We start from the raw sequence: 24,335 nt of genomic DNA on the forward strand, positions 1-24,335 counted from the left end.
GCCACACCCGACTGCCCGTGCAATGACGTGTGCATTATCTCTGAAGCTCTTGAACATCACGCGAATGTGCTTTCTCTTTTTTTCCCGGGGGAGGGGGGCGGAATTCACGAGTAGAAGTTTTATTCCCCAGACCACTATATCCGTTCGGGTCACAGACAGCGGCTATGACGGGAGTAGATATGGCCTCCAAATGTTGACTCGCTCTCGTTATCGATGCTGGCCATGTCTATGGCTTGGATTATTTATTCTGCAGCCTTGTGATATCTGGAAATGGTCAGCGAACAGTTGGCAATGTAGATGGGGGATCATGGTAAACCCCCGTGATAATGTCGAGTCCTTGCTGCGTATCTTCCGCATCGAAGACATTATTTGGAGCGTTTCACACCGCCTCATGTCTGGGAATCTATCTACAGTGATTTGAAGGGCTCGACAGACGGAGTAGGGAAGAGGAGGAGTTTGGAAGAAAGTAATGCATGATTTTTCTCCACCGGTCCGGTTCAGATGCTTCTTGGGGCTCATAATCTCACACATGGTACACCATTCACTCGCTGCGATAGCTCTATTTGAGATATCTGGGGAAAGTGATTGTTGATCGATAGAGGAAGAAGACTATATATGCCCAGTGGCAGGCTCATAACCTGTACCAAGAGAAGAGTGCTCGATACCCAAGAGTAGATATCTCAAGGAGAATGTGATCTCTTAAATATTCGTCCGTAGGGCCCTGGGCTACGTGAAATTTGTGAAGTTACACGCCATATATTGAATTAACAATATAGGTATATGGTCTGGACTCAATCGATCAATCAAAATTCAATAACCTGATGGAGCCTACCTAACGTGCCTGCCACAGCACCTTCCCCAGTTCACCCATCCTCTGCGTCTTGTCCATCATCCTGTCCACCGTTTCTTTGTACTATCTGTTCACAAACCACTGGGCTGGACCAGCGTCTTCCCCCTCTGCTCCATTAATTTCGTTGGTATGTTCCGGCTCCTGTGTGACCAGCTCCGCTTCACGAAACTGGCCCAGGGTCTGGACTCTTAAGTGTGTTACGTGGGATATGCGCCAACTGTTTCATTAATTTGTTTGTCTGATTCGAGGTGAACGGTCGGCTTCTGTCCTTGATTGATTCAGGTAGACTCTCCGACTTTTATTCGGTTCTGTATACTCAATAAGTTTGGCTTCCACTGTTTTTGCACACCTTTAGGGTAGCAGGCTTCGTAGGCGCCGTATTGAATTATTCGCAATTCTTGTAAATATACCGATATATTACGGAAATTGGTGAAAGTAAGAATTTCAGAAGACCACAGTTCGGACGTAGTATCCCTAGAAATCTAACTTAATATCTATAATCTGAGTGGCCAGAACTACAAAGATAGTAAAGAAAGTATATATTATAAGATATACAACCCCTTCTACTTGCCCTTCAAGGCTTCTCATTGGTTTGGTTACTCAGCTGTAAATCACTTGTCTGCCATATTTTCCACTCTCTTTAGATTTGGACAACCTAGATCAGCATTTCTGCATCAGCAGGCCAATGAGAAACGCTTTTTTAGTTCTGTGTTATCTAATTGTACCATATCAGCTAGTAGCTATGTGGAATCCAACCAGAGTCCTTATACATCAGTTTCCTCGGTACAACTGGGGAGCCACCCAAGAGTCCAAGAGTCCGACAGGTATGTCCCACATTGAAGCGACGGTAATCAACGTAGCCGTGGTTTGGATCTCTCCTCAGCGGAGAATTTATCTTTCAGCTCGGCAACACTAGCGTATAAAGTATAGAGAGATCAACACTCTATATTGTTCAGCTGGCCACGATCGCCACATCTGGGAGGAGCGGATCGCGGCGGAGGAGTTGAACGACAAAGCGAGATGGTTGTTGGACGACTTGGATGAGTAGGTGACGAAGGGTGTCTTTTCTATATATTTACTTATTACCTCAATATAGGTTTTTCCCTGTGTTATAGCAGGTTTTCCTATATTATATTGTAAATGCAGAGGTGTTGATAATTACATTCTTATTTTATTTTTTTTCCCCCATCAACCTCCCTACCACTTATCTCGACACCTTCCGCTCTACACCATTAAGATGTCGAGACGAGCACCGTGCGCCTTCAGCGGATGTTTATCTACCAAGTGCAGGCACGGCTTGCCTCATATCCAGGGGATAGACTTAATCCTAAGTTATTCTTCGATTACAGTATGAAAATCGGTAGTAAGGTAGAAGGGTTACATGGAACCGGCATCTACACGTCACCACCCCTCAGCCAAGCCCTAAAACGACGAAAGCAAGAATCAAGCCACAATCATACCACGACACATTATAACCCCACCTCTACTCAAAACAAAATGCAAACAAAACTTCCATATCAGTGCGACCTCCCCATAACCAAACAAAGAAGATTCCTAATCGTCCAACATGAAGCTAGCAGTCTTCAGCGCCAAATCCTACGACAAGCACTACTTCGACGCCACACTCCGCAAACACCACCCCGCCCTTTGTGAGATAACCTACCATTCATTCGCCCTCTCCTCCGAGACCGTATCCCTCGCCCAAGACAGCGATGCAGTCTGCGTCTTTGTAAACGACCAACTAGACGCCCCCGTCCTCGAAACCCTCTACGCAAACGGCGTCCGCGCCATTCTCCTCCGTTGTGCGGGCTTCAACAACATCAACCTGCAAGTCGCCGAAGACCTAGGCTTCTTCGTCGCAAACGTCCCCTCGTATTCCCCCGAAGCGGTCGCCGAGTTTGCCGTGGCGCTGATCCAGACCCTGAATCGCAAGACACATCGCGCCTTTAACCGCGTCCGGGAGGGGAACTTCAACCTTGAGGGATTTCTGGGCCGCACGCTCTACGGGAAAACGGTGGGGGTTGTAGGCGTGGGTCGTATCGGGCTGGCGTTTGCGAAGATCCTACACGGGTTTGGGTGTAAGTTGGTGGCGTATGATCCGTTTGGAGGTGAGGAGTTCAAGAAGTATGGGGAGTTTGTGGAGTTAGGGGATTTGTTGGCGCAAAGCGATGTGGTTAGTTTGCATTGTCCTCTGACGGAGGGGACGAGGCATGTGATCAATGATGAGAATCTTGGGCGCATGAAGAAGGGGGCCTTGTTGGTTAATACTTCTCGGGGAGGGTTGGTAAACACCAAGGCTGTTATTAATGCGCTCAAGTCGGGTCAACTGGGTGGTGTGGCGCTGGATGTGTATGAGGAGGAAGGGGCGCTGTTCTACAATGATCATTCTGGCGAGATTATCCATGATGATGTGTTGATGCGACTGATGACGTTCCCGAATGTGCTTGTTTGCGGTCATCAGGCGTTCTTTACGGAGGAGGCGCTTAGTGAGATCGCTGGGGTTACGTTGGGGAATCTGGAGGACTTTGTTCTGAAGAGGACTTGTAAGAATTCGCTGGTACGCGAGGGTCATTTAGTGGTTCCGACGGACAAGGAGCCTGTGCGGTTATAGGGGGTTGTTTAGAATCGACTCGAGCTGAAAAGGATGTTCTTGACTCTTGCTGGAGACATTCGACTACCGAACGCTGGATTCATCCTACTATACTCATCATTCATGTAGTCGTGGCTGATATCTACGAGGATTGTCATACATAGGATTCATTAATTCATCTATAATCATTAACCGGTGATTTGAATATCACGTCGCAATAATCGGACATCGCTCATGCTTCAGAACATCAAACCAACTCAGCGTATAATCCTTCGCCTGATCGCGCGCGTTCCAAATCATCTGTGCAGTCTTCGCCGCGGCCGAAAAAGAAGAGAGTGATGTACGCTGGCCAGTGGTGACCAACCAGTCTAGCAACCCGCGCTGCAAGTCAGGGTCTAACGCCTCACAGGCGGCGACAAAGCCAGGCCAAAGAATCGCGGTATCATTCGACACACTGTCAGCACGTGCGTTGTCGCTGCGCCGCAGGAAATCCAGACATTTCCGGACGGTATCTTGGAGAATCAGGGCGCTTATGTTAGGAATCCGACGATAGTAGAATAGGATTAGAGCTTGATGCATTGCTCGCATCAATAGCTGGGATGTATGATTGTCGCTGTCCTCGCTACCCTCAATGGCCGAATGGCTTATTAAGGAGGGATAGGGGCGGGACGGTAGCTCCCAGGACAGGATGTACTGCTCAAGGAGGCTCGCGCGTTTTTCCAGATCCTGTAGTACGTTGGTGTCAACCGTAGCGCTGCGATGCAGTAACTCTCGTTCGTTGGCAATGCGGATCGTCTGCGAGAGAAGAGTCATCAACGACTCCGGAACACCGTAGATATCTGGGTAGAGTGTGTCTCTCCATTGGCCCATCACCTCTAGATGGATGTCGTTGTGGCCAACTTCGTCGCTTTTCTGTAAGCTGAGATCAATCTCCTCGTCCAGACTATCATGCGCCACACGGAAGCTTCGTAGGGAGAGAGGGGAGGATTCAATCGCTAGTAAGCTGGAACTAGGGCGGTCCGGGCATATATCAAGGAGTGCGCAGCCGCACGTGCTCTCAGCCATGATACGTATGTACGTATAGACATGATGAAGGGAGCGGACTTTGAGTGACTTGTGTGGCTTAGGCAGCCCTCGTATGCGAATGAGATACTCTGCGTCGACTAGGAAGGCTTGAGCATTGGAGTTTTCTCCGTGAAATATCTAAAGTTCACATCAGTAATGTAGCCGACGTTATAAAAGAGGAGAGCAACATACCGAGAGCATAACCATAGAAAGAACAGCCATCAACAGCTCCTTATATTTGGCACGTCTTGGTCCAAGAACTTCCTCATTGAGGGCTAGCTCGAGATGTTGTTTGGCTATTTCTTTATACCCCTTTGATGACGTGTTCAAGTCTACGGCGTTTGGATTACGTGAAAGCATATGGAGACAGCTGGCGGCAAGCAGTGAGTAGAATAAGGAGAGCCTCGTATGACTAGCGGTCTGCTGGATACTGAGCTCTGCATATGTACTCATTGCAGTGGGAAGATGGATTGCCTGCCAGGGACATTTCCGACAATTCTTCAACGGGAATGATAGGGAGATGATGTTCTCTTTGAAATATCGGAGTAGTTCCGGTGCCTGTGATGGAATATACTTGCTCCTTGATAGTGCCAGGGAGGGGTTGGGTATTAGAGATGTTTGTAGAGGAGTTTGTTGACCGACAAGCTCATCGGAAATGATGCCTAGAGGGCCTGGTAATAGCACCTCCAGATTGTCCAGCATTGGGTCAACTTCTAACGACAAATCCGCTCTAGGCACGTCTTCGACATCTTCGGTTATGTCGTAAAGGCCATCAAACAAGTGGTTATCCTCTGCAATGGTAGGAGCGGAGTCCAGAGAAGGCCAGAGGAAGTCCCAGTCCGCCTGAGATGACTCGCCCCGGTCTGGCTGAGATGCATCATGGCCACCTGGAGATGTCGCGCTCGGCGATAGCCTCAGGATTCCGAAAGGGCCTTGAAATGGATCTTGCTCCCAGCGTGAGTCCGCTCGTCCGTGCTCGCCATCCAGCTTGGTCAACGCGGCAGTCGCGGATTGCCGACCGAGGCTATCGACAGTCATTCGCGTCATCCGCTCTTGCTCCTCCACTGGCATATGGGTTAACATTCGCTCTTCTGTCGCCTATCATGGAAGGATAGTTACTAGAGAATAATGGACGGCGGAATACGCGATCAGGATCTTGAGAACAATCTCGCAGGGCATCTTTGGCCCATATCAGTTGGCGTTCGTAGCCAAGACATGTCAAACCCTGCTGCTGACACTTCTGGCACCCAGGCCGACTTTCATCACATTTTACATGGCGACTGCGACAGGTCCCACAGCCAGTAAGGGTGCGGTTACGCTGGAGCATTCTGCATAATTCAGAGGGTTTGGAAGAGAAGGATGTGCGAGAGGATGGGAGGATTACTGATGATAAATCTTTAAATTATATCGGATCGAACTAATTTATGGGGTTTTCGCCACCGATTCTACTGAGCCCCACCATACAAAATCTAAAAATACCTTAATATTCTATACGCCTCACGACCGATAAAGAAATTTATATAATTATAGGAATTCTACAGTTTGGAATTCAACTGCGATGCTTCCTCCCGCACAGCTCTCGGAATCTCTCCCTCTAGACTGGGACCCTGTGGCTGCCAACCCAGCAGCTCTCGTGCCCGAGCCGCAGTATATTGAACATTCGTTCCCCAAAGCACAGCACCATGTGCAGTCAACTTGTCTGCAGCATCGGCATCGATACTCTTAACGGTGGAGTCTTTGATGAAGCCTTGTTCAGCAGCAAACGAAGCTACCCGTTGAGAAATCTCCCCAAACGGCTATATCCAAGAATCAGAAAACCAAACTCAATAATTATCCAAAGGGGGCAATTGGACTCACCATCTTTCCATTCTCAGCAAAATAAATCCCATTCTCGTTCCAGATCGACGGATTTTGGGAGTTTGACAACGCTTCCTGAGTCAACTTCAAAACTAACTGCGCAATATCCGAGACGTGAACATTGCTCCAGCAGCTGAGGCCTCTGCCGACTTGGAGACCATGGCCATGCTGAATGGTAGATTTTGCCAGGTCCGGGAGTTGTATGCTGCGCTGATTCACAGGACCTCGTCCCCGGCCGTAGATCAGTGGCCCGTAAATAATGGCCGTTCGGACGTGAGGGTTTGTGGCGGAGAGTTTAAGAAGGAGGTTATCAACGGCACGCTTTGGTGAGGACGTGATGATGCTTCGAATTTCGGATATGCCTTGTAAATCATTGAATTCCTGCGAGCGTGGTTCGCCATAGGCATTGGCTGTGATGTCGGGTCCGGAGAGCAGGCTGGCACCGGAGATTTGGATCCATACTATTGTTTTGTCAGAATGTCACAATTAAGGGATAATGCAAGTGTTGACAGAAATGGGAATGTATACCTGGCTTTTGGCGCTTGCTTTCTGTCAAGCCTTGTGCAATGGCAGTAGCGCTGGCTAGGTGATTTGAGCTGGCGAGATCTTTTTCCTTGGTTAGCGTACCAACGGCAACGACGAACAGGGACAGAGTCTTACGAAGAACAACGTCAGCCTCCGAGGCTTCGCTTGTGATCTTGGCGGTGGAATCTAAGTCCCCAATGACCGGAGCTACGGATGGGAACTTGTCTGTGAGCTGAGATGCTCGGCTCTCACTCCGAACGAGGGCGGAGATATTCGAATTGCGAAAGGCTTGTGTGAGAGCGAAGAGGACATCCCCACCAATATATCCTGTGGCACCGGTTCTGATTGGGATTCTGTATTAGTGCTATGTCGTCGATGTTTTTGATGTCTTTGGAGTACTCACATGAAAATGCGAGACATTGTCTAGGTATAGTAGCAACTGGAGTTACTGAAGCGAGAGGAAGGCAAATTAGTGTAGATTGATAATTGTGAAAAGTGTAGAATGTCGTGTACAAGTGTTGAATTGTATTTTAGTCCAAGTAGTTCCATATATACACAGCTGGAGAGGATATACTTTAGGGTTGCCGGGGATTCCTGCCTAATTCTCATGGCACCTAATCTGTAGTTGGCCCAAATGATGTAACGTGACCCACACCTGCTTAGAAATGGACTACGGATTTGGCAGCTTATCGCGATGGCTGTGGAGAACTTCATGTATGTCCGTATTTGGCCACTCCAGGCTTGGCCAACCTGGTTCGTACAATTAAGTGTGCGTTTGCTCTTCACCACTATAACCACATGAGGTTGACTCATGGCAGCTTATCAATCACACCTACTGATCAAGAAGCTTATCACGATATATGCAATAACTGAGTATAGACTACACGATATGCGTCATTTTAGGTGTGCGACATGGCAATGGACTCGAAGTGAAAGAATATATAAACCCGTAGTCACCTCGTACATAATGGATAAGATCAAACAGCCTGAGGCCATAGAACTACGCCCGCTAAAACGCAGTTACCCTGTTATTCTCCTCAGTTAAAATGTCGAACAGCGACTATCCCACCACTCCTAGCCGTAACCACTACGACGTGGTGATTATCGGTGGTGCCACCAGCGGCTCCTCCATCGCATGGCATCTAAGCACAAATCCCGACTTCAAAGGCTCAGTACTCGTCGTTGAGCGTGATCCCTCGTTACAGTTCTCCGCCACCAAAGCCAGCAACAACTGCATGCGACAGCAATTTGCCACCGCTATCAATGTAAAGATCGCACAATATGCCGCCGACTTTGTCAAACGCTTTGGGGCTGAATTCCCACCAGATGAATGCGTGCCAGATGGTCCTATCCGCAACTTCGGATACTTATATCTATCCGACTCCACGGAGTTCACAGAGGTGCTAAAAAAGGATCAGCAATTGCAGGCCAGCTGCGGAGCAGGCACTCAGATTATTCTGAAGGCGGATATCAAGAACAAATATCCATTCTTCTACACGGACGATATCGACAGTGGAAGTCTCAATCTTATAGACGAGGGTGCATTCAATGCCCTCGGCATGGTGGAATGGCTTCGCAAAACAGCCCGGCAAAACGGGGTCGACTATATTGGAAATGAAGTGGTGGACATGACCGTGGACGGGGATAAGATCTGTGACATCACATTGAAAACTGGAGAAAAGGTGACAGTAAGCACTCTTGTTAACGCCGCGGGCACTCGTGCCGCGACCGTTTCTCAACTAGCAGGCATCGACCTGCCTATTGAGGCCAGACGGCGGTACACCTACATCTTCTCGGTCGACGAACCGCTCCCCCAGGACCTGCCATTGACCATCGATCCAACCGGTGTCCATCTCCGCTCGTACGGGGCAAAGGACTATCTCGTCGGCTGCCCGCCCATCGGACCAGACACAGCCGTCGATGTCAATGATTTCAGCTTCGCGGAGAATGCGTGGGAGGAGAAGATTCTACCTATAATCACTCGTCGTGTTCCTCAGTTCGCCAGTGCACGGGTTACAAATGCCTGGATGGGCCACTATGAGTTCAACATATTCGATCATAATGCCATCGTCGGCGCTCACGACAAGGTCAGCAACCTTTTCTTCTGCGTGGGCTTTTCTGGTCACGGAAGTCAACAGGCACCGGCCTGTGGGCGTGGTGTTGCCGAGTTGATCGTTCATGGAAGCTTTCAAACTCTTGATCTGAGTGCGCTTTCATACAAGAGGATTGTGGAGAATCGGCCTCTAACAGAGAGAGCGGTTATCTGAGCTATGTGTGATAGTTTTACACCAACTACATCGATGCAAACCATCTGTAACTATTTCCAAATAGGAGCATGTCGGACTGCCCATCATGAATAGGACTATTTTCCTGTTCTCTGAATATTTCTTTGTATGTATATGGGTAGAGCATCATACACCATCGAGAACGGGACGTTTTACATTCGCGGAACTACTCAATCACTCACTGTTGTCCGATCCCTGATAACAATAGCAAAGGCAGTTGAAGGTGTAATCATTCAAGAATAAGGAGTGAACAAGGACAATCAGGTATTCTGTTGATACATATACGGCCAATCAATCAACCAAGGGACTGAATAATCACAACCCAGCCAGGATATTCTGCGCCTGAAGGGAAGCAGGCTCTATATCCGGCATAGGTTCGAATTCATCATCCTCAAGACCGTCGTCCTCTTCATATACATCACCTATTTGTACAGAGAAAAAAAGTAAAAGATAGGTACGTGAACCTAGATAAATTTGGAAGCTCTCAAAACTCAGTAATTCCCGAACTTCACAGTATTTGAAACTCTCGGTGCTCAGAACCCAACTGTGGCTCAGCCTTCTCATAATTGCTACAGTCCAAACGCACAAGACAGGAATGTTTCGACTCGTCGAAATCTGGGTACAAATTGGATGTTGGAAGCACTGCGCTGACCTCAAACCATACATCCATTCTCTATCTGTGAGACTTCGTCTTTATTTGAGAAACATTACTCATGTATGGATAGGTACATTCCTACAGAGAGGTTGTCTGGGGACCTGTAGCACGTCCAACACATCTCAATGCTGTGTCTCACTTAGGGACGGTTATCAGATAAATCAGAGTAAATCGACAGGATAAATGTACAAATACATTTCAGTCTGCCTATCTGGAAATAACTAGAAAAAAGGAAGTGCAGATAGCGACTATCTCTATATTAAGCATACAAATTCGCCACCACCCTAGAACAGAATCCACCAATAACCATACTCAAAATTTGTCAAGCTGCAAGCACAGCAGTACCCAAACTAGACACGAGGATAGACATCCAACGGACTAATTCCCTGAGGAGTACCCAAAGTAGTCTCCAACTGGCTCTTCCACCAATCGACAACATTCCGCTGGTTCATGAAGACCCGGAAGCCACCAACCTCACTAACATTCTGCTCGTAAAGCCTGCCCTGGTCCAGGCTAACCCGGGGAACGAAGCTACCAGCATCAGCCTGAGCCTTCTGCCACTCATCGCTGACCAAGAAACTGAGCAGAAGCTTAGAGGTCTCAGGCCTCTTTGTGCTGGCAAGGATCGCTCCTGTCTGGGACCAGCTCATGCTCTCGTCCTTTTGAGGGGTCTTGGTTCCCCACCAGTCTTCGGAACCATCGGCGGTCGTGAAGGTGATTGACCGAGGATTGCTGGTGTTGTTGTGGGCGGCCGAGATAACAGCAGCAGGGGTGTAGGAGCCCCGTACCCACTGGACGTCGTTCGCTTGAAGGGCATCGAGCCACTCAAAACCGTAGCGGCCGATAATCTTAGCGAAGAGATACAGAACGGCATCATCGTCGTTGGGATAGGTGAGGACCAGCTTCCCGTGCCATTTTGGGTCAGTGAAAGATGCGTAGTCGTCAGGGACCTCGGATTCGTTCAGCTTGGTGCTGTCCCAGAAGATGCCGCCGAAGCCATCTGTAGACATCGTCAGATCAAATTCATGTTTACAAAGGAGGGTTAACTTACACTCTGCGATGGGAAGATAAGCACCTTGAGGATCGCGCTCAGAAGCATAAATATCGTTCCACACTGCTGGTTTGTAGTACATGAGACGATTCTGCGACTTCCAGCGAGGGAAATCCTGCAAGGTCTGCAGGATTACCACATCAGTGGTCTCTCCCTCACCGTAGAAGCCACGGTCAATGCGGCTAGCGTGATACTTGGAGAGGTCGACTGTCCAGTTCACTTGGATATCAGGGAAGCGTTTCTGGAATGCATTGATGATAAAATCGTTCTGATTTCCGGCTAGGCATGCTGTCAGCAATAGGTAGGGGTAACAGCCGCAAGAATACTTACCATCCCCTCCAGAGGACACAACCAGAGGGCCGGACTCCTTCTTTGCGGCCTCGTAGATCTCGTCGAGACTGCGAGTCTCCAAGGGGACGTTTGGAGACCACTGCGCTTGACTGAGTGACAAAAGGCTCGAGAGAGCGAGGAGACGTTTCAAGTAAACCATGGTTCGATACAGATTGCGTCCAGTAACAGTGAGGTGGGAACTGAATAGATAGATGCGGTAGTTATGAGAATAATGCCAGCTGCAGTCGGGGGATCTTCACGGCTTTTAAGCAAGCCATGAGTTCTTAGACATTCAAGCCCATAGAGCACCGTTTGAGAAATACTATCCCAGTAGAGCACTTCTGGAATCCTTCGAGCCTCCTTGGCGCCGAGCCACGGCACGCTTACTGCACCCTGATGGATAGTGATGGAATAATTGGACAACTCAATTGATAATGAAACTAAAAGCACGGGTCACTTAGCAAGCAACCGGCCGAAATGAAAATCCCTCAATACTACTCGAAACAATTAGAAACAATGCCATTGTGCCTTAATAAGCGACTATACGGTGATGCGAAAGGCTATACATCAATGATCAATGTATGCAGATTACAAACCCTGCCCCTACATTTATAATCCAATTGTAAATCACTCTCGAGTCACTATGCATTATGTGAGAAGTTAAGAGGTAAGTACATATCGGGAACTAAGGAAAGTAGCCTAAACTGAAGGATTCGTGTATCCACTCGATGTAAATCCTACCTCACTCTTCCACCCGATAGATTGATAATCGCGGAATAATTCCGATATTAAACTTTCCTCCTTGAATGATCCTCGATCCCAACGGTCAAGCAGAGATAGGCTCATAGAAGCTTCCTTGTGGCTGCTGCGCCACACGATCCACGGTGCATTATTCTTGGCTTGCACGAAGAATGCCGCACTACTCATAAGAAACTCGTGGTTAATACCAGTTTTGGGCCAAAACCATGTAGTGTTGCATCAGAGAGCCAGTAGACGTGTGGGGAGGCGCAGTCCAGACCCTCCTATCTTGGGCTTTATTAAACCCTAATTTTACTCTTCTCAATCTTGGGCTTGGCATTGCCATGGACAGTACTCTCAAATCCCAACCTTTTGAGTCGAATCCACAATAAATTTGCGGACCTACCGTTTGGTTCCTGAGCTGACTGTCTATCACGGATTCAATGTAGAGTCGGCCGTATATCGTTGAAGCTCCCGAACCCCTACACTCCCGGTTCCTTGTACATAGACATTAAATCCTGGCCCCCTTTGCAGTTTAAAACCACGAGACAAGGTGTCGCTCAACCATTAGTTCCTTTTTGATCCCGACTACTTGCCGAATAGGAGGAACCCTATGTTATTTCAGGGGAGTAATAGGCATAGGAAAAGAGGGCAAAAATCAGTTCCCCTTTATATTTGTTCTACTCTTCAGTCAACGATAGAAACTTCTTCCCCCTCTTGCTTACATATCCTTACCTAATTGACAGGCTGTCTACCCTGTGTAGTAGATCCTTCGTTGCACTGCCTCGAAGAGTGGAACGATTTACAAAGAAAGCTCATACTGTTTACAGTCAATCCGTTTATAAGGTATTGATTGGACAGACCGTCTGAATTGCGGGTACTTCTAATAACGAAATGATATATAGACTAGTTATGACCAGTGTTCACGAACTCTCTAACAAGCATTATTCAGAATTTGATAATAAGTTAGAAGAGTCTACTCATAATGGATTTAATAAGTCGAATCAATCGATTTCGGCCAGCCAGTTGGATTACTTGTAAAGCTGTCTTAACTAGGTTTGATTCTACCCTCTTCTCCAGTTTCTCTTTGCCAACATCCGGCTTAGGCAATTACGGGGCTATAAGACCGTGAATGAGAGCCGATGTGCAAACAGTTATCGAATAGGCGATATTCAGTATTTCCTAGTATTTAAGATAGAATCTAGACAGCTACAGCTGACGGTAAAGTAAAGACTGATTCTTCCTATTTAGTGGGCTACTAGGTGTGATCTACATGACCCAAATGATAGTCAGATGACCACAGTAGGGTTATCCAATTATATAAATATTCCAAGCCCTGTCGTAGCGGTATTCTACGGTGGACAATAGTACCACCATCTAGTATGGTCCGGTTGCGCTCCTTTCAAGGCTCCGAGAATTTCAGGTGAGGTGCCAAACCAGGCAACGCCCAAGGAAATAGAAAGAAACTGCTAATTTGGTCAATGGGAAGGGCGTTAATGATCAGATACTTGCATTTGACGGAAACGAAAGAGAGAAGATAAAAGGTGTAAGTCCAGATAGCAATGCCTCAAAATCATACTAAAACTTACGAGAGAAGTCTTGAAAAAAAAAAGGGGTTCTCTATTCTGACAGGGCACCTGCCTATATAGGCTTTAACTACACAAATGTATAGATTTCTTGCCCTTCACTGCGGGGGAATTCCCGCTCATTTCATTCGCTCCTCAATCCCCTTTGGGGACATCGGGGGATCCCTACGCTCGAGGGCGCTTCCTCTCATAGAAATAGAATGGTATCCTAATTATCATGCTGAGTCTTTATTCTACCAGAAAAAATAATCTATGTAGGAAGGCAGTAGGTGGGTGCCCTGTCAGAATAGACGACGACCAAAAAAGCCCTACTTCAGCTGAGCCCGGTATCCGTGGGGAGAAGGCTATGCTCCCCAAGTATATCGGGCAGGATGCTGATCCGACTTGTCGATTCAGAGTATAGATACCTCTCACACAGGGAGGGGCAAGGGGCGATGATAATAAACCTAAATTGTTTGAAGGAGTAGGGGAAGAAAATGACGAGAAAGAAGATGCATGATCGTGGATATACTACAAGACGTTAGCCAGAGACAGCGGAAGCGATTCAGGATGTAAAGAGGCTGAACAATGATGCCAACAGTAGCAGAAATGTTGAGAAGATGCTCGCTTAGAAACAAAACTTCCATTCTAGGCTCCAGCAACCTGTTGTCAATCTGGGTGCGTACTTTCTGTGGCGAGTATCGCACGGCCTCCACATCAACCCGACCTTGCCGATCTTGGGCCCGCTAGATGTCATTCGTGGGTGTTTGGTAGGTACTCTGTAGATCGCAGCCCATTGCAATATAGTTTACGAGATCTAGGCCCCAATCGGCTGTAGTGTAAACCATCAATTGCTGCTGACTGGTGAAGTTTTCGCTAATGCAGCAGCTGGTTAACGGTGAGCCATGGCTCAGCACAAGAGCGGGGTATACAATTACACTACGGAGCAGGCAAGCTCGAAGACGCAACATTGCCTACCGAGAGTAATAGGCAACTAGAGGACGGATACGTCTTCAAGGTTGTCTGGTGAAGGGCCACTCAAATGAGACAAAGAGGCATTCTGATGTGGGAGTAGGTAAGACACCTGTAGATGAGGGGCAATGGTGGAAAGTGGTACAATCTCTTTAGGATGGGCTGAAGCCTGAAGATCATGGAGGGGCAGAGCTGAGATGTGTATACGTGGGCTTACTGTGGCTTGCGTCGAAATGATAAGCGAAGGCAAATATCGGTACTTGGAGACCCACTTGATCGGTTAAGAGCGATCTAGCCAATTAGATGCAAGGGAAATATACGTCCATCTGAGATCGGCATATTCACGAGGTGGATTCTGAATAGCCACGTATCTTCCACAATGATAGATGTAAAAGTTTACTATGAGTCTGGCGATCTAGCGTAGATGATGTGATCATTCTTCGAAACCAAGCTATAAATTAAATAAAAGCATTGGTATCTGTTCTACGAAAATCAATATCCCAAAAACCCCTTCAACTCGGAGATTTCAGTTTACAACCCTGACAAGCAAATCGTCCAAAGGCTATAATCAATCATGAGTGATCTCGAACCCGGCGCATACATCATCGTCCCCCGCCACGTGAGCAACAAACGACTTGATGTCGACGACGTAACTGATCCAGATAATGTCGAATTGCAGCTCTAGTATGTCACCTCGTACCCCTTAGTAGTCAAGGTTAGCAGTAACTGGTGCTATCTACAGTGAGCCACTTACTGATCGCGAGAAAGCTGATCAAGTTTTTGTGTTTGCCAAGTGTACTGAGAGCCAGTACTTCATCATCAGTATCAAGAATGGCACCTATCTAACGGCCAGTATGACTGAATACCATAATCTAATAAATGAACAGTGATTGTTGATAATGTGATTCATTTTAGCCAATGACGGGGAACCAATCACTGCTACTGTCTCCTCTCCCATGAATAAGCGGATTCGCTGGAGAATTCACCCCGTTGGCGATGGCAGCGGAGCTTTCTAGTAAGTTTATTGTCACAAAGTTCGAGGTATTCGCTTTGATTAGGCTCATACTTTTGTTTCAAAATAGCATTTCCAGTGTTGCGTTCCCCGGCAAGGTGATCGATGTCGCCGGTGGAGCCACCGACAATCATGCTGAAATTATCATCTACGACCACAAGGACGATGGTTCTGAGAATCAGCAGTTCTTTTTGACTCACCCTAATAACGCTTAGAGTCTGAGCCTTCTGATGAAGCCTTGGCTACACGAGTCCGATTTTTGTCCAGACGGAGTACATACTGGCCTAAAGATGACTTGCATTTAATTCCATGGCTGTAGCTATCAGAGCTTCCATATGCCTATGATTTTCAATTCAAAGTTACCTATCCCCGTTTACAATGTCGAGTAGACTCATTCCTCTCTTTTAGTAACTTTCCAGCTCCACTTCCTTCTAACCATCCAAAAGCGGAAGCTACAATCTAATCAGTTACCCTACGCTCCCCTGCGTATATGATTTAATCTCTCTTCCTACCACTAACAGTCAGTAAAAGCCACTTATTGTGAAGTAATGATTCCCATAGTACGCAATAGCACCGCGTGCATCGCTCAAGTCAATTATAAGTCAAAACTACTCTTGTTTTCAAGTTCCGTCTTGGAGCGTTATTACTACACCGGGCTATGCTATACCAGGGGATATGGGCCTAGGTTTACCAGTTTTTGTTACCCATATAATCTTCCCATACCCGTCCTACAACTACAAAAAATGATCTAACAAGCAAATGTAGCGATACTGCTACAGAAAGCCCGGACAATCTATGAAGATACCCCATGCATAAGTTCCTATATCACCGACCGATACTGAAGCCGAGACCACACTGTTAGTGTTGAGTACTTAGTTGACAAAAGCGCCGTGGAGGTATGGCCCGCTGCTACAAAGTATTGAACCATTTTGGGCATAGCAAAGGCTCGTAGATTTCATCAGTCAAGGGTCATCTTTCCAGAAGGGTATTGATAGAGAGTATATTCAGAATATTACAGCAAGCCATTGCGGCCAATCTGCACTAGTTCATTTTCCTATGTTTTAAAACTTTCTCTGCTGGCAAAATCTTTTGCTTTACCTAGAATCTGACTATCTAAGTCTGTTTGAATCGCTTAAATTGCTTGAATTTCTTGCTTAGTCTGTTTAGTCTGTTTAGTCTATTTATAGTCTAGGGGTAGCCCAACAGTAGGCCTAAGAAGCTTAGCCAGTGAGATAGATTTAACCTTAGGTTCTCTACTTCTTAGTACAGAGGTTAGTTGATCAGACAGTTATCTAGGCAGTGAGACTACCTAGCCCAAATTCGCAAGACATATAGGGAAATAAATTAAGATCGATTGGCCGCAATGGCTTGCCGTAGTGTTTCACCACGTACTTCGCACCATTCAGACTACTCTAAAAAGCGGGCATTTTGAAGAGTAATATACCTAAAGAAGTATTACCCAGTACAACTATCTCAGTAAAATGTCAGACCCGGACGAGAGATTCGGTTTTCGAAAAGAGATACAAGTTCCTTCGGACGTCAGAGTTGAGCGAGATTAGGGCTCAAGGCTCAAGAATGACATCACTGTGGGTTGATATACGTGCGGATCGCCGTGAATCACCCCGACTGATCTCCTTATCTATAGCATTATTCCTATGACCTATGCTACAGGTTAAATGGTACATTCTAGGAAATAGCCATATGTCGGACTCAGGTGTTAGATTCTCTCTTCAATGATGGGTTGCGACTTTTGCATGTCTTGTGCATTTCCTCTTATATGGCTCATTTTGTATATGGTTTCGAAATAGCATTTCTATAGTCCTCGCATAGGGTCAGAAATCAGTTTTATCAGAATGATTTCGGTTATTAGAGTCGGACTCGAGATGTTAATGAAAGCTGTTAGGGAAAGTAAATAGAAGTTTCTTCTAAAACTTAGTAAGACATTTGAAATATAATATCATTGATAATCTCCAAAATGGTATCTCGCTCTATGCAAAACGTGTATATCTCTGTACAAATAGGCGCTCTCATGCGTCTCAGGCTCTCAGCATTTCCCGCGGGGACACCTGTCCAGTGGGGTAAAATCGGAGCCACCACCAGGACACATCGGTCTGAGCATAGTAGTAACCGGGTAAATCTCCCGTCTCAAGTAGTAGTACTCCGTACGCTCAGAACAATAGGAATTCATTCTCTCGTCTTGAACCTGTACCCGTCCCCTCACCGCATGGGAACCGGCCCGGTCAGTGAGGTGGGTACGGATGCTTACTATATATAAGGATTTAGGGTTAGGGCCCGGGTAGGGGACCAGTTCAACCCGATCCGGTCAGTTACTGCCACCCCCGAGTGGGTCGTCGCCCACCAGTGGCCAATCCGATCGCAGGATGAGTTATTTTTTCTTTCGTTCGCGATAAGATAGGGATTAACTCAGCCCTCGTTTTCATACTCCTCCCCGCATAGCTGGAGTTGCTGGTGCATGAATGCCCGCCCTTCGGTATTGGCGAATCCGCCGATGCCAAATGCCGGGATGATCCGGCACATACGCGTCAGGGACGCGCCGATCCAATCTCTGCTGACGCGTGCGATTCGGTCGCGGGCGGGGAGCTGCATCGGTCTGTTGTAGAGGTCTAGGCCGAGGAGGTGAATGGGTGTGCTGACGAGCTGGATTGAAGCGGGGATGGCCAGTTGGGCAAAGAGGATCTTGGCGTAATCGCGAGAGGCAATCCAATCGGGGATTGAGCTGGATACCACGGCGGGAAGATTGAAGGAGCCGAAGATGGTGAGGCCGTCACGGAGAAGGAAGGCCGAGTAGGTTGCTAGCGGCATGGTCCGGATGGACCGACGGAGGAAGCCGCTCTTGGAGACGGCTGTGGGATTGGGGATGGGGTTGGTTGGCTTTGCAGCTGGGGGGTGGCCGAAAAGCTGGGCGAATTTAACATCTTTCCAGATGCCCACGGACGAGTTGACGACGAATGTGGAGAGAAACGTGGCCATTCCCGAAATGGCGTGGTCGACATCAGGGTAAACCCGGTCCAAGACAGTTTCTGTGGCATTTGCTGCTGCGAATGTTGCGGTGTAGAGGCCCCAAACTAGAAGACTCGGGCGGGATGTAAGGAAAGTCGCCGGTTGAGTGATGGAGAGCCACAGGTGTCGGCGGAACGCTGGCAAAAGGGGCTGGTTGTGCGATGACTTCTCCACGACAAGTCTAGGGTGCCGTCAGTAATATTCTTTGGTATTGTCTCCGCAATCGCGTCTATCAATGATATAGGGCAAACATACCGGTCAAGAATCATGACGGCTGGAGTGATCAGTGATGCTGAGCCTGCAGCAGCTATCACATCTGCCGTGAGGAGTTCCGCTAAGCGGTTCCTCTGCATGCGGAAGGGAAATGCTTGGTGGATAGGGAAGTCTTGTTCCATGTCGACTGCGGTAACGTGCTCTCGGTTTCCGGTAGATGGTCAATCCATATATTATTTACTGGGATAACGAGGGTTGTTTGAGGGCGCGTCGTTTCAGTCGTGTAACCGTGTACGTCTAATGACTCCACAGAGGAAAAGAAAAATAATCAAAAGAATGTGTAACCACAAGAGTCTATGCCAGTTTGTTAGATATAGTTATGTGCGGAGGGCTCCCGGGGTACTCACCTATTCTCGCTCAAACGCTGGGGTATACTGGGATAATGATGGACAAAAGGAAGGAAGCTGGGGCTAGATAAAAGGGAGAGATAAGTGAAGGAGGGGCTATATGAGCAACAACTGTACAAGTAATAGAAGGAGATCAATCCCAATGACGCCCAACTGTCAAGCCCACAATATTTACAACGAAGCATGAGAAATTCGGCGCACGCGACCAATCAGACACGACCGGGCCGGGAACCCGGTTACAGTCGGGGTATTGGGCGGTACCACCATGCCGAAAGATGAGAGTAATGGAAATTCAAGCTTCTCTACCGACTGGGATTAGAGGTGGATCGCCTTCTAGAAGACGAGATGAGAGAGCGAATTGGCAGGCGCGGCGGTGCTGGACCGGGTGGAGTTGCCCTAAGGGGGATGCCCTGCCCTAATGTGCCCTAATCTCCGCATTGATCTACAGCGTACTATTAGTACGAGGGGCGATTTTCTGATCGTCTCGACAGGAATAACGAGGCATTTTGTCGCCGAGAGATAAGTCCGTCTCGGTGATAACTCGGAAGCTATCGTTTCGCTTCTCGGAGCTTCACGGAATGTCGTTCAGCCAAGACAGCAGCATCGTTTACCTTTATAGCCACGTTAGCGAGAGTACAAGAGGCCTGGGGCAAGATCTGAATGTTTCACCCTTATCACAGCACTCAGCCTCTTTGTCAATGTGTTTTGTAACGATTTGCAAATTCCATCCAAAGTGGAGCGGACTATATGCAATAGGGGTCCACTTGTACAGACGATAAGCTGATAAAAGATCGGTGTACGCCCAGTTCCTGGCGGTTGGACAACGCACACGTACTTGTCAGCGTGGCTTGTTTCAGGCACCGCATCGACAAGAAACCAACGTTATTCTTGAGGAAGTGGTCCCTGACTACTAGATAGTAGGTCTATACCAAGGTAGAACCGGATCAACAACAATTCCATGTTCCTCTAAGTGTAAGTGGGGTTTTAAAATGGGGAGATTCGCCTTCACAATGCTCCATTTACCTTTCAAATATGGTTAATCCACCACCAGTGCACAAGATTTCAAGCAAATAGCTTACTGTATCAAAACTAAAAGCAAATGCCAACTATAGCTGCAATAAATAAAGAGAACGCTTCGAACAGATTGAAATTAAGCAGTCAGGGCATCGAGAAACTCTCCCAGGACGATTTACAGTGATATTGAAGGTTGTTTTCCCCGCTCCGGTGGGATCTCTCTTACATAAGAATGCAACTACAGAATGTCAGCGTTCCTATATGCAAACAGGGGTAACCTTCCTTACCAGCTATTCTGCTTCTTCGCAGAGGTGTAGAACATCTTCGATTGCGAAGACAACCCCTCACTCTAAAGCCCAGTTAGCTCCTTTCCTGAACCCACATGTCAAATGCACCGTAGAGGTTCAGTTTACCTTATTAACCAGATCGTCAATCTTCTCTCCACGCTCCAAGACGCTCTCGATAGTCTTGTGGAGAACAATCTTGGTCTCGTCCAGCTCCTTCTGAATCTTCATGATACTGTCCACTTGGTGTGGGTCCTGGTACGCCGAGATGTATGTCTTCAAGGAGGGGAAGGAGACAGGCTGGGTGGCGGTGCCTGCGTTGGGGTTGAGCGTGAGGAACTCATCAAGGACCTTGGAAAGGATCTGATGGGCGGCAAGAGAGGGGTATTCATTGTCGCTGATAATGACACCGGCGATGCCTTGGGTCCGCGCATACACGTGGAATGTGAAATCTAAAAGACGAGGGGCGGTCAGGGGAAGTTGTCGGGTGGCCAGTAGGCAAGAGTAAACACTTGCCTTGCTCTTGGATATCTTGTCTCTGGCCTTGCTTTGTTCTTTCGGCGACCGTCTTGCTGAACATGGTCATGAACTCGCTGATGCTACCCCTGGTGAAGCGCGAGTAGCTGCTGAGCTCGCGCTCCGCACACAGCTCCACCGCCGGCTGCTGGGCATTCTGTAGGACCTATCAAGCATGAAGAACGTTAGACAGACATATCACTCCAGTATGGACCTCCACAGACTCACTCCGATATAAAGAATCTTCATTTTTACGGGCTCCGAGGGGTTTCAAGGATGACTGACGTCGTTGACAGTTGGCTGAAGTTTGCGGGGATATAATCTCGGAGGCGGAAAAGCATCTCGCCTCACCGCCTTCGCTCAACCTTATTCGCTGGTCCCCCATTTTTTCAGGCAACCACTCACATGCTCAGTTCAATTAGCCTCATCAATTAGGCAGATTCATATTCGTCCCTTTCATGATATTGTATTACTACAGGATTCTATATACAAAAATTATCCAAGTCATATATCCAAGTCATATACGACCCACACTATGTATTCCGGCTTTCGGCGGTCAACGCCGCTCTCTCTTCCACCGTCAAATCACTCTTTGCATGGTGAATCCGCACGAAGAACACAACAATCAGGGCCCCAACTAATGCCAGCGCCGTCTCAAACCAGAAAACAGCTTTGAAACTCTTAAACTGGCCAAGGTGTTCTGTTTCCGACTTGACAATATCAGCAAACCCAAGAAAAATGGCAATGCCAAAGTGTAGAGTGCAATTGATCAATGCCCCTGCCAGTCCCTGCTTGGCTTTCGGCAAATGAGTGGTGATAAATACGTTGGCGATGTTGAAGCTGATATCGATCCCCACAGTGCCACAAATCATGGCAGGAAAAACGAAACCCCAGTATATCCCACCTTTGGGAATGACGGCAAAGAACAGCCCCGAGCCGGCGTATCCAATACAAGAGATAAGCATAAGGATCGTTCCCGAGACCTTGTGCATGATAAGTCCTCCTGCTGTCGCAAGGATGAGACCTCCGACCCCCATGGGAACCGTCCACGCTACGATTTGCAGCGGACCCGCACCCATTATATCGGACATGCTGCGAAGAAGGTCAGTATAAGACTGAAGGTGGTAGAGCAGATCGCACTCAGGTAGTCCACTTACTACAGAACTGCATATAAAAAGTATATGCCCAGACTCCCATAGAGACAAAGCAGTGCAATGACCAGCGGTGTCAGATATTTGACTGCAAACAAGTCTCCCGGAAGCAGAGGGTTTTTGACCACCCATCCTTCAACGTAGACCATAAGTCCCAAAAATATCACTCCCAATGAGAAGCAGACTGGAATGTACGGTGTCTTCCATCCTTGCGGTGCGTAGGAACTTTCCGCAATCGCGAACACGAGAAGGACAGCTCCTGGTACGGAAAGACAGCATCCAGCCCAGTCCATTTTAACCTTTGCCTTTCTCCTTTCTGCAAAATCACTGGGGACCGAAAAATACGAAGAGATAAAAGTGACTGCGGAAAGGATTGCTCCAATGAAAAAGTACCATCTCCAGCTGAGGAACTGACTGCACAAGCCGGAAAAGAAAATACCGGCGAAGAATCCCAACGCCGCGCATGCGCCATAAACGCTGAAAATGAAATTCTTCCGAGGGCCAGGTCGATATGTGCTGCCCAAGATCATTATCCCAGATGGAAGAAACGCGGCAAGAGCAAATCCTTGCAGAGCTCGGCAAATAATCAGCATTAGCCAGGTCTGAGAGAAGCCGGCTAGGATTGATGAGGCTGCCAGCCAGCCTGCCCCTGCAAGGTAGAGTACATAACCCCCGTACATATCTCCAAGTCGACCGAATATGAGAAGTGTTGACGTAACAACGAGAGACAGTGCGGTTGATGGCCATACCACCGAAGCTTCTGGGATGTGCAATTCCTTGACTAGCGTAGGAACGAGAACATTTGATCCAGAAATGTAATATTCCTATTGATGCATGAGTTAGTTCTTCTGATATACTTGACCAGCACGCGTGCGAAAACTTCATACCGCAAGAATCTGGGACATAACAATGGAGAATCCAAAGGTCAGTTCCGACCAAATATTAGAGAAGCATGGAGGACGCTCTCGACCAAGTCGCTCGAGATCTATTAGGTCTGATTGCTGCTCTAATTGTGATGGAGACTGTGGTATCCCCAGGTTTGGAGAACCCGTTTCTCCAGTGGACTTCTCCATGTTTAGATCAGATCCACTGAGTGGTGTATCTGCAATGGGTGCCATAGCTGGCTAGTGTTGGCTTTGAAAAACTGACAAAGACGCAGTCTGTTCTGGGGGAACCTGTTTTATACCATGTTCTGCATTTCTTTTACTAATTGATTCATGGAACCTTCAGTGGATTTCTAAGTACCGATGCATCGTTAAAACACCAGGATCGGCACTCTGGATGGCGTCGAAAAGCCTTTGCCTATTAGGATGAACCGTTTCGAAAGATGCCCACAAGGTGGCCAATAGCTTCCAGGCGGAAGCTGCAATCGAATCGCGCGCCTCTCCACTAACACTAAAGACGAATTTTTCCACTCCAAGTAACTTAGTGGCCAAGATGTCAGTGTGTCGTTAGCCCTCAACCTTCCACCTCAACTGCCGTTTTAGGAAGTTGTCGGGAGTGGGGCAAAATCGTAGCTTCTCGCCTCTTTCTGGCTTGGTCCATGAATGCCATCATAGTTCCCTTTATAATGTTTTCGCATAAGCATCAATGCATCATTGGCTTCGGGGAAGGATTTTTCTACCCGCTAGGCAATGTATCTAAGTCACTAACCCCCGGAATGGGCGATATTAAAGTCACCCCGTGCTGTACGACTCTAATCCTATCCGGGAATAGCGTCGACATGCTCTATACGTGTTCCTCTCGCGCCGTCTTTGCTCCTCCTCTCATCATCGGATTTGCTACACCACAGTGAGAAGGAATCACTACCTCATGTCTAACATCGGAGCGATTCGTTATAAGGCGAACGAGCTTCCTAGTGGTGGCGGGGAAAGCTTTTATATCTAAAATCCCGGCCAATGCGTAGACTGGCCGATACCGTGATACCATACGCATGCATGCAGCCAGACTTGTGGTCAAAAGGCCCTAGGTAAACCATTCATTGAGTTGACCACGAGGTCCTAAACTATCTGTTCCTCCCCCACCGCTGCTTAGGAAATACCGCACTTTTAGACACGCAGTCGCGATGACCACAGGTTTCCCGCCGCCCAAGCCATTGAAGGTGCATGCCGGGGGGGGGGGGGGGGGGGGGGCTTAGATGTTGTCCGCCAACGCTCCAGAAACGCCGACAAACAGTCATTCGAATCACCCAAAAGTCCAGCTTTTATGATGGGTCTTTATAGCCAGGCCACGCT

General features: G+C 47.8%; 9 protein-coding genes across 9 annotated transcripts; 3 read left to right on the plus strand and 6 right to left on the minus strand.

Moving 5' to 3' along the window:
- Nucleotides 1-2,417: 2,417 nt before the first annotated feature.
- Nucleotides 2,418-3,461, plus strand: AO090023000577 (2-hydroxyacid dehydrogenase; the record flags this gene model as incomplete). The annotated part of the gene is made up of 1 exon (XM_001821059.1): nt 2,418-3,461. The coding sequence occupies one exon, from the start codon at nt 2,418-2,420 to the stop codon at nt 3,459-3,461; it is 1,044 nt and encodes a 347-aa protein (XP_001821111.1).
- An 8-nt stretch (nt 3,462-3,469) lies between these two features.
- On the minus strand, nt 3,470-5,684 carry AO090023000578 (fungal specific transcription factor domain-containing protein; the record flags this gene model as incomplete). The annotated part of the gene is made up of 4 exons (XM_023235666.1): nt 3,470-3,582; nt 3,668-4,643; nt 4,698-5,564; nt 5,625-5,684. The coding sequence occupies 4 exons, from the start codon at nt 5,682-5,684 to the stop codon at nt 3,470-3,472; spliced, it is 2,016 nt and encodes a 671-aa protein (XP_023090668.1).
- Nucleotides 5,685-6,040: 356 nt separating this feature from the next.
- AO090023000579 (uncharacterized protein) lies at nt 6,041-7,700 on the minus strand (the record flags this gene model as incomplete). The annotated part of the gene is made up of 5 exons (XM_023235667.1): nt 6,041-6,301; nt 6,363-6,823; nt 6,891-7,240; nt 7,291-7,310; nt 7,401-7,700. 5 exons carry the CDS (start codon nt 7,698-7,700, stop codon nt 6,041-6,043), a joined length of 1,392 nt encoding a protein of 463 aa, XP_023090669.1.
- A 233-nt stretch (nt 7,701-7,933) lies between these two features.
- AO090023000580 (NAD(P)/FAD-dependent oxidoreductase) lies at nt 7,934-9,154 on the plus strand (the record flags this gene model as incomplete). The annotated part of the gene is made up of 1 exon (XM_001821062.1): nt 7,934-9,154. One exon carries the CDS (start codon nt 7,934-7,936, stop codon nt 9,152-9,154), a length of 1,221 nt encoding a protein of 406 aa, XP_001821114.1.
- A 1,023-nt stretch (nt 9,155-10,177) lies between these two features.
- AO090023000581 (ABC transporter substrate-binding protein) lies at nt 10,178-11,857 on the minus strand (the record flags this gene model as incomplete). The annotated part of the gene is made up of 2 exons (XM_023235668.1): nt 10,178-11,462; nt 11,805-11,857. The coding sequence occupies 2 exons, from the start codon at nt 11,855-11,857 to the stop codon at nt 10,178-10,180; spliced, it is 1,338 nt and encodes a 445-aa protein (XP_023090670.1).
- Nucleotides 11,858-15,057: 3,200 nt separating this feature from the next.
- Nucleotides 15,058-15,710, plus strand: AO090023000582 (RICIN domain-containing protein; the record flags this gene model as incomplete). The annotated part of the gene is made up of 4 exons (XM_001821064.1): nt 15,058-15,167; nt 15,226-15,335; nt 15,399-15,498; nt 15,566-15,710. The coding sequence occupies 4 exons, from the start codon at nt 15,058-15,060 to the stop codon at nt 15,708-15,710; spliced, it is 465 nt and encodes a 154-aa protein (XP_001821116.1).
- Nucleotides 15,711-17,919: 2,209 nt separating this feature from the next.
- Nucleotides 17,920-18,911, minus strand: AO090023000583 (uncharacterized protein; the record flags this gene model as incomplete). The annotated part of the gene is made up of 2 exons (XM_001821065.3): nt 17,920-18,697; nt 18,772-18,911. 2 exons carry the CDS (start codon nt 18,909-18,911, stop codon nt 17,920-17,922), a joined length of 918 nt encoding a protein of 305 aa, XP_001821117.1.
- A 1,522-nt stretch (nt 18,912-20,433) lies between these two features.
- Nucleotides 20,434-21,199, minus strand: AO090023000584 (palmitoyltransferase YKT6; the record flags this gene model as incomplete). Its single annotated transcript, XM_023235671.1, has 4 exons — nt 20,434-20,499; nt 20,564-20,886; nt 20,945-21,116; nt 21,179-21,199. 4 exons carry the CDS (start codon nt 21,197-21,199, stop codon nt 20,434-20,436), a joined length of 582 nt encoding a protein of 193 aa, XP_023090671.1.
- A 284-nt stretch (nt 21,200-21,483) lies between these two features.
- AO090023000585 (putative MFS multidrug transporter) lies at nt 21,484-23,219 on the minus strand (the record flags this gene model as incomplete). The annotated part of the gene is made up of 3 exons (XM_001821067.3): nt 21,484-22,042; nt 22,108-22,925; nt 22,989-23,219. 3 exons carry the CDS (start codon nt 23,217-23,219, stop codon nt 21,484-21,486), a joined length of 1,608 nt encoding a protein of 535 aa, XP_001821119.3.
- Between the last annotated feature and the right edge of the window lie 1,116 nt (nt 23,220-24,335).

Source organism: Aspergillus oryzae, chromosome 3 (assembly GCF_000184455.2).
Source record: "Aspergillus oryzae RIB40 DNA, chromosome 3".
Taxonomy (NCBI): Eukaryota; Fungi; Ascomycota; class Eurotiomycetes; order Eurotiales; family Aspergillaceae; genus Aspergillus; species Aspergillus oryzae.